Source organism: Neocloeon triangulifer, unplaced genomic scaffold (genome assembly GCF_031216515.1).
Source record: "Neocloeon triangulifer isolate White Clay Creek 2 clone unplaced genomic scaffold, ASM3121651v1 ptg000008l, whole genome shotgun sequence".
Lineage (NCBI taxonomy): Eukaryota > Metazoa > Arthropoda > Insecta > Ephemeroptera > Baetidae > Neocloeon > Neocloeon triangulifer.
Genome location: NW_026775550.1, coordinates 5,569,095 through 5,586,938, shown reverse-complemented (window position 1 = coordinate 5,586,938; position 17,844 = coordinate 5,569,095). Strand labels below are relative to the sequence as shown.

Genomic DNA, 17,844 nt, shown 5'->3' with positions numbered 1-17,844 from the left:
ACTTAGGAAAAAATTTATTTTATGAAAAATGTTAGTTATTAAATAGAGATGACTTTGAACAAAATGTTTTTTATTTAAACTTACTTGTCCAGCAGCTCATTTTTTCTTCCATCACCAGATTCCTCATCTAATTGTTCGGAACTGGAACTGATTCCATTCAAAAGAGGAGCGTCCGGGGTTGCTGAGCGCATAGACGCGGCTGAAGCACCGGTGGCAGTATTCCTCCTCCTTAGCAGCAGCAGATTCCTCAGTCTAGAAGCAGTGCAAGGCAGGTTGGCTGTCAGACTCTGGCAGTCATAGTGGGCAAAGGCCCGTCTCCGCTGTCTCTCCTTCTCATCCTCAAAAGACGCAATGACCGCCAAATCTTCGTCACCCTGCGCCTTTCCACGCAGCTTCTTGAAGATGCTTGGCGGCTGCTCCACCTCTTTCTTTGCAGACTTTTCACCCCAGAACTTGTGCAGCTTTGTTTTCATCTTTGGGCTAGCTGCATCGAGTTCAATCTCAGGGGGGCCCATGAAGGCGCCAGTCATCATGGGGATGGTACTGGCCACTTCCGTCTGCTCCACCCTGCCCCTGAGGACGTCGGCAATTCTGGCAGGTCCGGGACTGCGCTGGTCTGGCGGGGCCTTACATTTAAAGTCCTGAAGGAGAGCAAAAAAACTGCCTTGGCCTGGACTGGGGCCGTCACCTAACATATCTATGGAACCATGGCTGCCATATTCTCTCCGAAGAGGACTAGGCGAAACCTGGAAGATTTCTTGGATTAGAATGATTGATAAAAGCAGGCATTATTCCATTTTTTTTTCTAATGAATGGAAAATAATATTTTTGATATGGATTTTTTCAAAAGTATAACATCAAACATTCACAAAATTTGGACTATAGAATAGTTGAACACAAAGGACTTAAAATTTACCATCTATACATCTGATCAGTGAATCTAATATTTATCAATAACTGTTTACTAAAGCAACAGATCTGCTGCCGAAAATAATTTCCGAGCAACATATAAAGCGATAACATGTAATAAGATTAGATAGGTTATATACCTCATCCTGCTCCACTTCTAAACTCGAGTTGCTGCGGTAGACAAGCTCCCGAACAGGGGCAGCTGCTGCCAACGGGGCTGCCAATGGATGATGATGTTGATGACTGGGCTGGTACCTGGAGGCCAGACGCTCATTATACGACGCCCGGACACCACTGAAGCGGCCCCGCCCGCTAGCTGTGGTCCCTGAGGCCGGTCCGGCCCCACTGTTCCTGATAACCTCTCGCTGGGGAGTGTGCGGCCCCAATGGGTAGTATTCGGCCGAGGCTCGGCCGCCAGGCCCGACGGCCAGAGGAGCGGCCACTGTACCGGCGCTGCTCATCCTGTCCAGAGCTTCCCAAGCCTGAAGCAGAAAGAAAATAATAATTTTTGTTAAATTAGGGCTCTAAAACATATGTACGAAATTCAGTTATTTAACACCAAAAATATCAAAATATTTAATTCCCCAATCCCACCTTTCCTTTTTAGTTTTCAGCCATTTTCATCATCATTGCGTGGACCATCATGCGAGGAAAAATTTTATTTTTAAATTATTATTATTGTTGTTTATTTGTCCAAATTGTTACATCACATTGTTTACATACAGATTGTTTGAATAAAAAAAAGAATAAATTGTTTGGTGTTTTCTGAATCTGAATCTGCAAGAGGCCTGACCCTAAATATAACTGTTGTGTTATTTTTAAATCCCACTCTATTTTATTTGATTCGTTAAGGAAAAACATGATTGTTTTTTTCTATTACATTTATTTTGAAAAGAAAATAAAAAAAATGTTTAAAACCAAAGTTGAAAGTTGAAACGCGTCAGGTCAATGTGGCGAGCGCATACCTTTTTTTGGAGCGTTTGAAAAAAAGCGTTTTTTTATGCTGTATTCTCTCTATTTCATTTTACACAGGATATTGGAATACAAATCAACGGAACAAAGACATATATCAACGTTCTTATTAATCATATTATTATAATTTTACTTCTTAAGGAAATTTTAAAAAATTTCTAAATTTTCACGAAACAAAAGACAAAACCAAACATATATAAATCGTCACAACCATTCTGCAATGATAGAAATCTTGATATCCAGAATTTTTGAGGAACAATTCAGGATACTTTTTGTAAAATTTAACACATTCAAAGGCATACACAGAGAAGGCTGGCAGGATCTGAAATTCTTCAAAAATTGGTCGCAAGACTCAACAGGTGTCAATGCCTTCCAGTATCTTTTACCTGCCATCGCACGGATAACTCTCTTTTGAGCAATGAAAACCTTTTCCAACATAGGCGACCCACCCCAAATTACAATTGAGTATAGTAAGTGACTTTGAACATGGGCGAAATATACATTTCTTAGCAATTTAGTTTGAATGTGTAGTTTAGGCTGCAGTGCGGCGAGTAAACGGGTATTTATCGCCTCTTGGTAAATACGCGGTTATGAGTTTCAGTGAGATGTTCACTAGCACTGTGTGCCTATTTTTCTCCCAACCAATTTTTTCACAATTGATTGTACCGACTTGTTTGGAGAAAAATAAATTGAATTGAATTGAATGCGCTGCCTTAATTTAACAAAAAGGTACGTGGTACTTCTCAGTTTCGCTACAACCTGATCGCATTGGGTGCTCCAGTTCATTGTATCAGAGAGCATTACCAGTGGCGGCAATAAGGGTGGGAAGAGCGAAAGTTTCCACGGGCCCCTGGGCCCGGAGGGCCCCGCAAGGGGCCCAGACAACCCTAGGAAAACATTGAAAAAAATCGGAGGCGACGAGCCGAGGCGCGAAGGCCCGAGGCCCAGTCGGTCGGCCGTCGGCCTGCCGATTGCGGCTTCAGGCTGCCAGCTATTTTTGATAAAAATTAAAAATTAATCATTATTTAATGTAATTCATACACGCATGTAAAGCAATGGGCAAACCATTTTTCTTAAAACACGTACTCTAGAATTATTTATTTTAATGCTTTTTGACATATTTAAAACGTTTTAACTTTCAGAAACAAACTTTTGTCTCAATAATTAGCTACATAAAATTTTTATGCAATGAAGTGAAAAAATGAAATAAAATTAAGCTATTCATCTACGCCAAGTCCCGATGTCCCGATCCAGAATAATTTTTTCTGGCTAGCGTCTAAAAATTTCGTATAGATCATTCTAATCATATCTAGCTGCGTTTTGCGTACAGTGACAGTGATTTTTACCCCCACACCCCTAGATCCACCCTCGGTTCTTTTCTTGAGACCAAAAAATTTAATGGTTTCTGGCGATCATCTCAAAATCTCGGGTAGGTCATCCTGATCATTTCTATCTAGTTTTTGCGAACAGTGATTTTTACCCCTGCACCCGTAGATCCGCCCTTCCGAGATGATCGAACCTAAAAAATGTCATCGTTTGTGGCGACCGTCTAAAAATCTCGGATAGGTCATTCTGATCAATTCTAGCTAGTTTTTTCGAACAGTGATTTTCACTACCCTTGCACCCCTAGGCCTAGATCCGCCCTTTCGAGACGATCGAGCCTAAAAAATTTCATCGTTTCTGGCGACCGTCTAAAAATCTCGGATAGATCAATCTGATCAATTCTAGCTAGTTTTTGCGAACAGTGATTTTTACCCCTTCACCCTTGAATCCGTTTAAATACACGATTTATGCTGCATTACACCAAGTATTTTTGCTTGATTTACCACTTCTATTTCTCGTCGTTAATTCTGATTACAGGTGGTTCCAATTTACTAGTTTGAGCAGTATGCATTTGCAGCACCTGAGTTTTCTATTCGTTCAATCTTAAGCGGTTTTTACTGGCAAAATCAATCATTTTGTCATTAGTCACAGCAGTTTTTTCGTTCAAGGCTTTGTAGTTTCTAGCCTTTACAATGAAAGATGAATCATCTGCGAACAAGATAAGAGCGGCGACAATGATTTTTAAGGGCATATCATTACCGTAGGAGGAATAGCCAAAAGGGCCCAATACTGTTCCTTTTGGAACGCCAATCGAGACATTTTCCATTGTTGATTCAAATAATTTTGCTCGCCATTTTCACCCACACCAAAAAATTGAACAAGTTGTTTTCTATCAGTAAGAAAGGACTTTAACCATAGGAGGGATGCATTATCAATTCCAAATTTTTTCAGTTTTGCAAGCAGTATTTCGGGAACGACACACCCAAAGGCATTAGAAAAGTCATACAGAATCACATTGATTTTTTCTCTATTTTCCAACGAATCGTAGATTTGGGACACTAACTTAAAAAGTGCAGTCACTGGCTGTGCTCCTGCCTTTTCGAAAACCGTGCTGCTCGTCAGCAAGGAGATTGTTTTCAGCGAAATAGCTTTCAATTCTATTAAGGAAACATTTCTCAAATACTTTTGCTACAGAAGATGTTTAGGCTATTGGGCGATAACTACTAGCATCGGATTTCTCACCCTTCTTTTTGTACAATGGCTTGATTACAGTTAATTTAGCACTTCCGGGAATTTACCCGTGCGAAACGACTCATTCACCATAAATGCCACAGGGAACACTATATAACCAGAAATCTTTTTCAACGTATCCATAGATAATCCATCCCAGCTAGATGATTTCTTTGACAGGAATAACCTCAAAATTTTTTCTTTTTCAAACGTCAGGCTGAGCAGCAAATTTTATTAGTAACTGGACTGAATTTTTCCACCTCTTAAGTACAGAAAGTTGGACCGAAGTTTATGAAAGTAATAATATTGATGACATGTGCTGTAAATTCATGGATAAGCTTACATACTTTGAAATGAGCTTCCCAAAGGAGAAAATATTAATTAGAGTAAATAGGAAAAATAATGCCTATTCTGAGTTTCTTCGTAAGCAAAAGGAAGAATTAAGGCTCTTGGGTTCCCAAATATCTACATTAAAAAATAATGCTCCTAACTGTTACAGATTAAGAAGTCTTAAATTCAAATATAAAAGTAAACAGAAGTACGTTGGCTTTCTCATAAATGATGCAATCCGAACTCACAATGACCAGAAAATGTTAAAAGCCTCTAATAAGACTGGTATGGCCTGGAAAATTATTAACGAAACTTGCAACTTGAACCAAGATAAACACGAAAATGATATTAAGCAAATTGAAATTGATGGTGAAATGGAAAAGAATTTGCAGAAAATTTGCAACTTTTTAAATAAGAAATTTGTTGAACCTCAGGTAAATCTTAGTAGTGATGAAATTGAACTCTGTACTGAGAGTATTGTTTCAAATGGAATAAAATTTACTGCTCAGCCTGACGTTACCCCATTTGAAATAGAAACTTTTTGAAGTTATTCCCGTCAAAGAAATCATCTAGCTGGGATGGATTATCTATATGGATACGTTGAAAAAGATTTCTGGTTATATAGTGTTCCCTGTGGCGATTTATGGTGAATGAGTCGTTTAGCACGGGTAAATTCCCGGAAGTGCAAAAATTAACTGTAATCAAGCCATTGTATAAAAAGAAGGGTGAGAAATCCGATGCTAGTAGTTATCGCCCAATAACCTTAACATCTTCTGTAGCAAAAGTATTTGAGAAATGTTTCCTAAATAGAATTGAAAGCTATTTCGCTGAAAACAATCTCCTTGCGGACGAGCAGCACGGTTTTCGAAAAGGCAGGAGCACAGTGACTGCACTTTTTAAGTTAGTGTCCGAAATCTACGATTCGTTGGAAAATAGAGAAAAAATCAATGTGATTCTGTATGACTTTTATAATGCCTTTGGGTGTGTCATTCCCGAAATACTGCTTGCTATTATTACTATTTATTCTTCTCGGTCTGTACAAAAATTTTAAATTGAAAAAAAATTGCAAAACTGAAAAATGATGATCGCTCGAATTTATAACCACTTGCCTGCCGAGTTAAAACAAATTGAAGACCAAAAGACATTCACCCTGAAACTTAAACAAGTGCTCAGTGAACACAACTTCTATCACATACACGAATACCTACTGTGCAGTTTAGACAAGTGAAATTTCTCGCGCTAATCTTATAGTTTTTTACCTTTGCCTAAGCAACGGGTTTTTTCTCTAACTTTTAATTTTAGACCTGACATGTTCTAAAGACTACAACAACAATAAACTGGAAATGGGGCGCGCTCTTTCACCTGAATATATTGCAAAGTCAATTTCTCATTTACAAATTGAAATAAATTTTTAGTAGATCATGGTTGGTAATTGACAATAAAGAAGAGAAAACAATTTAAAATATATGCTGGAACGATTTTTTTTTTTTTTTTGTAAGTGGTGTTGTATGCTGATTTCATATTTTTCTTGTTCTCCAGTACATGTTTTGCAATGTTGTATGAATATGGTGAGTAAATAAACAAAAACAGGAAGCGGCCGGAAAAACGTCCTTTGTCAAGAGGGGAAACAATGCTCAATTTTGAGGCAGCAAAGAGGAGGAAGGAAGCGCGGCAGCCACGCACCACTGACCCTCTGCACTGCATTGAAACTACACCGACCCTGGAGCAAGCTGAACATAATTATAGCTTTCTGTGTACGCAGCGCTTCCACAACAGAAAGCAATAAATACACAAATCTTGATTTCTTTCAGCCAATGTCTGTCTGCCAGTCATTATTATTATGAATCTTAGAAAAATACGCAATCTGCCATCAGGTCGGCCTGAAAAAAAATGGCTTTGGCTGCTCGGAAAAGGCCACGATGGCAACAATGAGTTCTGGAGGTACATAAATTCAAATACAAAGGTGCCGAATAATAATGTCAGTTTTGAACTCTTGTTTGAAGAAGTTGACACTCGAGGAGATGAACATGGAAATGAAGAGATCGGGCTTTTCCTCGTTGCAGAAAAATTGTTTTTATTCCAAAACAAATGGCTCATACCAGTTTCGGTCACGGTCTGCGACCCTATTTCATGAGCAAGAAAAATACAAAAAATCAGCAAAATTGAAAAAACACCACATTTTAATATAAAAATTAAAAACTTAAAACTAACAAATTCAAGTACCAACCTATAAATTGGAAGAAGGTGGAGTTGATGCTAAATTCAATTAATTCCAATTAATTAATTAATTCATTAATTGAGCTAATTGGGAGGGAGGTTCTATCAATTAGACTTTGGTCATTTTCAAGTTTTTTTCTCAGAATAATTAAAATATCATTTGTTGGGATTGAAGTGAAAAGGCTTTTTACATCATAACTACAAAATTGGTCAAATTTGGAAAGTTTGAAATTTGTTGGGGAGAATTTGATCAGCGTTCTTAATGCTTTTGTTGACTTATCGGTTAAAGGCTTCAGGATATCAGCCAGATAGCGGGCGAGGGGCTGGAAAGCGGACCCCACGGTGCTCACAATGGGAAAAATACTGCTGAGCCTCAGTGATACCTTCAAGAGCAATTTCTCGCAGGCCTAAAATATTTTCCCATTCATTAGGCGCACACGGGCGAGCGTAAATTCCTCGGCTACAACACTATGCGAGATAGTATGCATATACCTTGGCTGGTGTACAATAGATTGCAGGCAATAAAAGCGAATGCAGCCGCGGGCAATAAAAACTGCGCCGCCTCTCATTCTCCGAGCCTCTCGCATCTCTTCCTCCTCTCATCACTCGAATCTGGCGAACTTCCCGCTGACTGGAAAACTACAGCAGTGACGCCCATCTTCAAGGACGGCGACAAGCAGGATATGAAGAACTACAGGCCAATCAGCGTCACGCCTCCAGTCGGAAAAGCGCTGGAAAGAATAATCCGAGACCAAATTTGCCAATTCCTGGAGAGGGAAAAAATTATTCCTGCGTGCCAACACGGATTTCGCTCAAACGGAGCTGCACAACTCGCTTGATAGGTGTGATTGACAAATGGACGGCAACCCTGGACAAGACAAGTGGTGCGCACATTCATGCAGTTGTTCTGGACTGGAGCAAGGCCTTCGACAGGGTGCCGCACACACGGCCACTTTCAAAGCTCGCCCACTACGGAATAAAAGGGCGGCTGCTTAAGTGGGTGGAAAATTTTCTCGTCGGCCGAACTCAGTTCGTTTCCTTCAATGGCGCTCAATCCTAGCCCTGTGAGGTTTCGTTCGGAGTAATTCAGGGCAGTGTTTTGGGGCCCCTCCTTTTCAACATTTTCGTGGCTGACCTCCCCGAGATCGTGGGTAACAGCACCCTGGTCCAGTACGCCGACGACGCGAGCGTCTCTACATGGAAATCGACTCTCCCGAAAACGCCGAGCTGCAAGAAGATCTGTGCAACATTGACGTGTGGTGTTCAAATAACGGAATGAGCCTTAACGCGAAAAAGTGCAAAGTGATGGACATTTCTCACGCGCGCGATCGGTTGGAGTTCGTCTACAACCTCGGTGAATCTGTGCTCGAATTCGTGGACAAGGAGCGAATGCTCGGCGTCCACATCTCGAGAGGTCCACATGGACATTTTACGCAGCAAGGCGGTCCAATCTCTTGGTTTTGCGGCCCGAAACTTGCGCGGCTTCACCCCTCGCGTCAAAAGAATTGCGTATCTCTCTCGTCAAGCCAAACATGACTGGACATAATAATAATAATAATAATGACACAAGTCCTCTTGCCCAAGAACCTTCGGACATTCGGACAAAAGGCCTTTTAACGAAAGCGCGCTCGGACAGGAGGCGCCTCTTGTCCGCTGAAGGCTTTATGTCAACAACATTATACATATATGTACACAAATACCATAAGTATAGACCATGAAAGAAAGAAGAGGGTCTGTGGGGCTTCATGCGATGCAAAGGGGAATCCATAAAATCCGATATCCGATATCCGGGTGGCGTGTCATTCCACGGTTTGACGACGCGGTAAAGAAAACGCCTCGCGTCCGAATTTTGTTCTCGCGTCCGGCTGCAGAGCACGGGGGTAGTTGCCGTCGTCACTTCGCAACTTTGGCCCCATAGTTAGGCGCGCTCTCGCGTCAAAGTCGGTCACGCCGTGGTCACTTTTTTTAAAAAATAAAAGGCCGGTGTACAGGAGCTGCATTTTCACGGGCATTATTTTTTGCTCCTTCGCCGGCGGAAGGTGTTTGCCGTGTATAAAATGAGGGTCCCGTTTGCGTTTTTACGAAATCCAATCTGTTTGGGCACCGCGAAATTTACCAACCATTCATTGGCAAAATAGCTCAGTACTTTTCTTTTTCTTTACAAAATGAACATCAAATTAATATTTGACAATCATGACGTGTGATTTTAAATAATTTCCACGGTCAATTGTGTAATATTTATTGATTTACAAAAACGTTTTTACTCAAGTCAAAATTGCGTGCGCTGGCTACAGTGGTCTCAACATAATATGCCAACATCTTGCTCCATGGATAGTTTTGTGGAATATATTTACAAAAAATTCACCCAATAATGTGGCACCTACTGTAGTGTGAAAGTGTTGACAGCGTTTTTGATGCAAGACATTGCGTGTTCAAATCCCAGAACCGTAAATTTTTGCAGTTTTTTGTTACAAATATTCTATTTGTTTTTGATATTTTTTTCCCACTCAAAATGATAATTTAAAACCGACATAAACAATATATTAACTAAATTTTTAGTTTTTTAACTTTCAAAATTAAAATCTTTCGTGGTGTCCGCATTCAACACACAGATATGAACTTCCTCTAGAAAATAAAGACCATATTAAGGTTTTTCTATAGTCGCCATTTTTGGGAGTTAAATTCCCTGAGGCACAATTGCTGCCTGCTTTCTATCCTCCAATGTAAAAATAGTTCAGCGTTTTTCCACAGGAGCGCTTTTCCAAAAGTACAAAGAAAACTGCATTGTATTTACGAGACAATGCATTCTCCACAGGGTGCCTCTCTTTCTAGTTCCCTGCTGTGCGCTCAAGCCCATTATTTCCAAGAGGTTCCAGGCATTCAAATTTGAAAATTTGAAAGTGTTTGAATTGCGAAAATATTCACTCACATTATGAATAGCCAAAATTTTTTAAATTCAACCAACTTTGAATGGAAATTTTATCTCAATTAGAAATTTTCTGGAAATAATTCTGATTATTGAGTCGCTGTTATTTACCACGAAATTGATTTGTCAGAAAACAGTTTTCGGCATTATATCAAAAATTTATTGCACAGAAATAGTGTTTTTCATTTTTCAAAAATAAGATTTTTATTCTTATTTTATTGTTAAAGGTCACGTAAACGTAGAATTTATAAGTATTAGCAATTTTGGATAAATTTGGATAATTTTAATTTTCGTGAAAAAAAATCTAGACCTGGAGATTTTCCCCTCTTTACTGAGAAAGGCTTGCTCCAATGTTTTCAGATCAACACAGGCAAATTTTAAAATTCTATTAGGATTGCTATCTAAAGTTTCAAAATTCAGATTTCGTGGCAGTTTTTTTAAGCAGACCTTTGGTTTCTATGGAAAGAGTCTGACATTTATAATATTGATATGAAAAATCTGTCTCTCATGGCATATTTGATCTCTTGAGTAAATAAAGGTAATATTAATTAAATTTGTTACTAGAAAAATCAATAAATTTTGTTGTTCTGATAAATAATTTTTTGACAAATGACTAAAAATATTTCCTGTCGTCTTTTTTCCTATTACTTTATTAAAAAAATATATGTAACAGTTGATAAGCTTTTAATTTGCTTTTCATTTATTTTACAAGGAAAAAGGTAATAAACAGCAATAAAATGATTCAAGATCTAAAAAATTATTATCAAATTTCTAAACTGTTAATTAAATTGTGTTCCACCACAAACAGACAAAGCGCACTCGAGCCATTTTGACTTCAGAGTCTGCACTAGGTCAAAGTTTCTTTGGATTATTTATTCAAAAATTTTATATTGTAATTTAAAAAACCTTAGGAACAATTTAAATAATTATGTATTGTACTTTCGATTCAATTTTCAAAGTTTGCATAAGCTGAAAAAATTTAAAGGATTCGAAACACCTAAAAATCTTAAATGTGCATCGATAATATGCTGTCATTTTACGGTTTAATCTTCATTTTCACTCCTTTATTAAAAAAATATAATATTTTAAGATATAATGTCAATTCATAATTATTAATCCAAATTTGTAGCAATAGTTCCGAGCGACAACAGTGCTTTTGATGAAAGTGATTCACATACGTGGGTTTGCAATGCGGCAAGAAATGCACCCAGTACCGAGTGCAAAATTCGCATCCTTAGTTATTAATTGACTATTCAAAAATTAAAGGAAAAGCTTTAATTTTACGACAAGCACCACATTACAAAATTCTTTTAAAGTAAAGTAGATGTTGTGCTCAAATGAGTGTGATAAAAAATACATTTAATTCATTTTTTAAAAACAAATTTCGAAATAACAATTTTGCTCTAAAAATATCAATGGAATTGTGAACTAACAACTAATTGGATAAGTTCATTGGTCGTTGCCCTTTAAAAAAATGTCATATTTTTATTTCAACAAAAAGTCAACGGAGCTCATGGAGCTGACAAAAGTCTCTTTGATTTGCTGAAAAATTTATAACAAAATAGAGAGAAAAAAATGACGCTAAATAATTGAATGCCAACAATATGTGATGGTAATAAAATTTAATTTGGACAAACAATCAACAATAAAATATGCTTGTTCCTTTTTTATCAAGAGGCCGCACATACCTTTTTTTTAATAGCAAATTAGATGGAAGCTACATTATTATCAATTATATTATTGCTTATGCTGATGATTTAGCGAAATTTCAAACAATAATCATGGTGCATGCAAATTTCATAGAAACTTTACTCTCAAAAGCGTATTATTATTGAATTTTTTATACTCTTAAGTATCAACTTATTTGTGAAACTTCAATAGTATTTTCCCCCTTTTTCATTGTTGCGGTTGTTGGACTTTTGGACACGCTTTTTGACGTTTGATTGGCGAACATAAAGTTCAACTTTTATTTTGGCAAAGATTTAAATTTTGCTTTTTTAATTTTGCCATAATTTTTACATTACGCAGTTTGAAAAATATGTTTTATAAATGTTTTTTTTTTTCAATTAAAAAAATGCACTTGTAAAGTTTATAAACTACTATTTGAGGTATTTTTTAACACTAAAATTATCTAAAACACTAAATTATCTTATAAAATATGTAATATAATTTCAAAATTATAATCAATGTGAAAATTTAAAAAAAAAAAATCTCAAGATATTCTCATTTTCAAGCTTTCGGTAGAATAATTTTATTTAACAGTCCTGTCGAGAGTCTTGGACTTTAGCATGAGAAAAATACAGGAATCAAGTAGGAGCGAAGCGAGCAAAAGAGAGAAAAAGGACAGTGGACGAAAATCAAATCGGTCGCTTGGGGCAAAAGCATTGGGAGAGGAAACCTTTTGTCTGGCTCTAGCTGTGGATGGGACCCCTGCTGTGCAAGAGTTGGGTGCGCGAGCGATCGAAGCGCGAGCGTGCCTCTATTTGGGACTAAACGACCCGAAATTTTATCAAATAAACATGCACAAATTTGTGAACTTGAATCATAAGCTATAATTATCATAGGAAGATTAAAAAAACTTCACATGAAAGCCACTTGTGTGTAGTATTATGTGAACAAATTTCAAACAAGTCCAATAATTGCAAGTGGGTTAAAAGTGGTTTCACGCATGGAACAAAAATAGCAGCTTTTTGTTGTAAAAAATTGAAATGGTAAAAGTGCTAATTTCTTGTGTTCCATTAAATATTAATCAATCAAACTTGTTGATATGATGTAATATATATGAAAGATTATATCTACGCGTTCCTAGTGACGTATCTCTTCACAAACGACCTAAACAAGGACTCAAAGTTTTAACATTAAAACTTAATTATCTAATTAATTATGCATCTCAAGTGCCTGAAAATTTATTTCCAATATCTTTAAAGCATATTGAATATATTTAAGAATAAAGATTTTTTATTTTCCTTCGTAAAATAAGCTTGAAGAATAACCTTAATGCTTTATTATCTTGAGGTGTAATGTACGATAATTTTTTATTTGCAATTTTATTTTATCATGCATGCTTTGTTTTGGAGTTATATTATTTTTTCTATATAAACAAAACGAAGGTTTTTATTTACGATTTTAAAGCGTGGAAATTGGTCGAAAATTATTTTTTATTTATCAACCCTTCTTTTTACTGCATCGTACAAAAATGTACAAGAAAATCCCGAATAAAAACCTACGTGGACACCACGAAAGATTTTAATTTTGAAAGTTAAAAAACTAAAAATTTAGTTAATATATTGTTTATGTCGGCTTTAAATGATCATTTTGAGTGGGAAAAAAATATCAAAAAGTGTAAATTACAAATAGAATATCTGTAAAAAAATCTGCAAAAATTTACTGTTGTGGGATTTGAACACGCAATGTCTTGCAATTAAAGCGCTGTCAGCACCTTCACACTACAGTAGGTGCCACATTATTGGGTGAATTTTTTGTAAATATATTCCACAAAACTATCCATGGAGCAAGATGTTGGCATATTATGTAGAGACCAGACCACTGTGGCCAACGCACGCAATTTTGACTTGTGTAAAAACGTTTTTGTAAATCAATAAATATTACACAATTGACCGTGGAAATTATTTAAAATCACACGTCATGATTGTCAAATATTAATTTGATATTCATTTTGTAAAGAAAAAGAAGTTAAGTACTGAGCTATTTTGCCAATGAATGGTTGGTAAAATTCGCGGTGCCCAAACAGATTGGATTTCGTAAAAACGCGTGCTTGGGTGCCACGCTGGGTTTCCGTAAAAAAGACCCGGCTTTACAAGCGTGAGATATGCAATTCTTTTTACAAGCGGAGAGCACCCGTGCAAATTTCTCGAAGCAAAGCCAAGATTTTGGGCTGCTTTTGCACGCACCACGTCCGTATGGTGATTCCACTGGAGACATTCTCTCGTGAACTCTATATTCAAGTACACTGCCCGCTTATTGTGTAAACAATGATTCTTTGGAAAATAGAAAAAAATCAATGTGATTCTGTATGACTTTTCTAATGCCTTTGGGTGTGTCGTTCCCGAAATACTACTTGCAAAACTGAAAAAATTTTGAATTGATAATGCATCCCTCCTATGGTTAAAGTCCTTTCTTACTGATAGAAAACAACTTGTTCAACTTTTTGGTGTGGGTGAAAATGGCGAGCAAAAATTATTTGAGTCAACAATGGAAAATGTCTCGATTGGCGTTCCACAAGGAACAGTGTATTGGGCCCTTTTGGCTATTCCTCCTACGGTAATGATATGCCCTTATGTCGCCGCTCTTATCTTGTTCGCAGATGATTCATATTTCATTGTAAAGGCTAGAAACTACAAAGCCTTGAACGAAAAAACGAGTCGCCGTTATTGCCCCTAAATTCATTTGTCCTAAAACCAATATCTTCATTTGCCCTAAAAACAAATTCCCTAAAATGAAATGTCCTAAATTTTTCACTCCAAATCCCCTAAAAAGTAAATGTCCTAAAAACATTTGCCCTAAAAGTAAAAAAATCTTGGACAGCCCATTCTGATCACTTCTAGTTAACTTATAATAAATTTTTGTCAACCTTCATCGATAGGGGAAAAACAAAATTGTATAAAAACCGACTATTTCATCTTTCATCGGAAAAATAGACTAAAAACAAAAACTAAACACTATTTTGCCCAATTCAAACAAGCTTTAAAATATATTTTTATTCTCTAAAATGCACAATTCAAAAAAATATTAAAAAGAATTAGTGGTTTGCTCGCAGATATTATACAGAACTGGATATTTAGAGTTTAAATGTTAGAAAATTGATGAAGCTTTGTTTATTAATTTCATTAATTTCAATTTGTCTTTAACATATCGGAAATAATTAATAAATTTAAAGTAAAAGTGCTTCTATTCACCTTAATCATAAAAAATAATTATATTAAAAAAGAATTCATAAGCATTGACTAAAAATATAAATATTCTTGATAAAAAAAAAATGTAAATTTCTACAGTGAACACACACACACTTTGAAACGCCACCACTGGCAAAGACACAGCCATTATCATCTGCTTTGTTTTTTTAAGGTTTGCCTCAGTTTTATATAGATTTATATACCTTCCTGAAAATCGCCTAGAATAATGAAGTACTTTTCGGGGAAATGATTTAGGACAAATGCATTTTCGAGTAAATGCATTTTATGGGAAATTAAAAAATAATTTAGGACAAATACTTTAGGGGAAATATTTTAGGGCAAATAATTTTTGAAACATTTAGGAGGTTTGAAATTAGGGGCAATGCGGGTCTCCCGAAAAAACTGCTGTGGCTAATGACAAAATGATTGATTTTGCCAGTAAAAACCGCTTAAGATTGAACGAAAAGAAAACTCAGGTGCTGCAAATGCATACTGCTCAAACTAGTAAATTGGAACCACCTGTAATCAGAATTAACGACGAGAAATAGAAGTGGTAAATCAAGCAAAAATACTTGGTGTAATGCTCTCTGATACAATGAACTGGAGCACCCAATGCGATCAGGTATATCGATCCACGTACCACGTACCTTTTTGTTAAATTAAGGCAGCGCATTCAATTCAATTCAATTTATTTTTCTCCAAACAAGTTGGTACAATCTGAATCTGAGTTACTCTTAAAAAATCTGTAGTAAGCCCTGACTATATGATCCCAAGAATCTTCAATGATCTGCCTAGAAATTTGAAAACCCTTGAAAATGACGAGAAATTTTACCGTTTGAATAATGCTATGTATCTTGAATTATTTTAAAAAGTTTTATTGCAGTTGTAATTTAATGCTTAACAAAATTAAAAATTTTAAAATTGAAATGGAATGTTTATAAGATTTTTTTTAATTTTAAAAATTAAATTTGAGCCTAAAAAATTAGGTTCAAATATTAGTTTTTATTATTATTATTATTTATTCTTCTCGGTCAATACAAAAATTTTAAGTTGAAAATTTTCCAGCAGGTAAAGTCGCTTTTAAGCAAAAAAATCTCTTATTGTTTCAAATTTTATTCCCCTGCAGTATTTTAATAGGGTTAGTCAAATGCTTGCCCACCCCCGTCGTATTATCAATGGCGTGCGAGCTCTCTCAATCACTAAAAATGTTAAATTCAAAATATTCTGATTTTTTTTTTATTGCTATTTTATTGACTTGTAAAGACAAATTGGAGATGTACTATGTACTATGTCATGTCTAATGCAATAAATTAATATTGATCTAGTCTGATCTAATCTACACATTAAAATATAAAATAAGGATATTTTGATTAAATTTTTGTTAAAAACTTTTTATGTTGGTAACGAATTTTCACGAAGTAAATAAAGCATGTAATTTAAGTTTTAGTGCAAGCTGTTGGACAAAAAGCGTTGAGAGGAGATTTTGGGCGACAATCTATGAAGGCCTTTTGGCCCAGCTCCATTAGACACAAATAAAGCCCTCTGACCAAAGCGCCCTCGGACACAAGGCCTATACGAAGCTTAAAAAAGGAAGTCGTGAAAACTAACGTTCACTATAATAATAGCATAGCAGCTTTTTCTTTGTATGGATCAAATTTGCACAAGGTGAAAATTATACTAGCGTCTATGATAGAAGTTAGAAAGAACTTACCACGTGTACATATATGTCTCTGGTAGCACAATGAACCGTTATTTGATGGAAAAGTCCACTATTAGGGCAACAACAATCAGGGGACGTTCGCTTGCACACAGTGACACACGTCAGTCACGTCACAATACAGACACACCAACTAACTCGTCACACGTTTCCTGACTTTCCTGTTCAAACTTGTTGTTGCGTACATGGTTCATAAAGCGAGTCACGTGACTTTCCCTTCCGTTTTATTGTTTGGCTGGGATTGTGTATTACCTGAAGCGTCACCTCTAAAATTCAAGATGCGAGCGTGAGCAGGCAGGACAGAACAGAAAGTGTTTCACATATTTACCTATTTTTCACTTTGGCGCGCCTATCGATCGACTGACCGCTGTTTGTGCACTTTGACGGCAGGTGGTGCTCGTGATCCCATCCACAACTCCCAGAATTATATTCTCCTCTGCGAATAAATTTAATAATGTTATTATTATTATTACTTATTCTACTCAAGTCATACAAACAAAAATTGAAATTGGAAAAATGAGCAGAAAGGGTATCACAACTCCTTTCATGTTAATAATTGTAATTTTCGTAATTTTCAATGTAGTAATATTTTACGTTTTGAGCTATTTTAATTTTTTTCTAGAATTTTCGCACTGACCGAGAAGAATAAATAATGATATCATAATCATAATAATTATGACTATGATTTCATTATTTCAATAATTATTATTTTTTATATAAACTCATTAAGTTTTATTTTTATCAGACTTTGGTGTGTGCTGCATTTGGCTTAAATAAATCAAATAAATTTAGAACCTTATTATTACCATTATTATTATATATTATTAATAATTTTTTTGTTATCCTTTATATTTATGATTAAAATTATACTTCTTTTAATATGTTTAAATATTTCAATTAACTTCTGTCAATGTAAATGTAAACTTCTGTAAAAATGGTTAGGAAACAAGACAAATGAGAATAGGGAGGCATATTTGGCTACGCGGAGAAGCGCCCAGCAAGAACTGTGACGAGCTAAAGACAATTGGTTTTGGAACCTCGGAAGAGGCAAAAACGGCTCAAAACATTTCTGGCGCTTTATTAAAAGCCGCAGCAAAGTACCCATATCCATTTCTACTTTTTTCTGGGAAGGAAAAATTATCACAGATCCAAAAGAAATTGTGTCGAACTTTAATTCCTCATTTCAAAATAATTTCTCAGATGAGAGCGGATTTTTCCCATTTCTTAGGCGAGAAAGTTTGACTTCTCCAAAATTGACTGAGATTACGATTTCGACCGCTGACGACGCTGACGTGCATAATCTGCTG

General features: G+C 36.1%; 1 protein-coding gene across 5 annotated transcripts in view; it reads right to left on the bottom strand.

Annotated features, from left to right (window-relative positions):
• LOC132194542 (signal-induced proliferation-associated 1-like protein 1) overlaps positions 1-17,844 on the bottom strand; it is a 61,028-nt gene that overhangs the window by 39,526 nt on the left and 3,658 nt on the right. For 2 of the 5 annotated variants that reach the window (XM_059615865.1, XM_059615870.1), the window contains exons 1-3: positions 16,532-16,783; positions 1,050-1,391; positions 85-746 (exon numbers count right to left, since the gene is read on the bottom strand). In XM_059615865.1, coding sequence (XP_059471848.1) covers positions 85-746; positions 1,050-1,370 — 983 coding nt within the window. In that variant the 5' untranslated portion in view covers positions 1,371-1,391; positions 16,532-16,783. The other 3 variants (XM_059615866.1, XM_059615868.1, XM_059615867.1) reach the window with 3 other exon arrangements.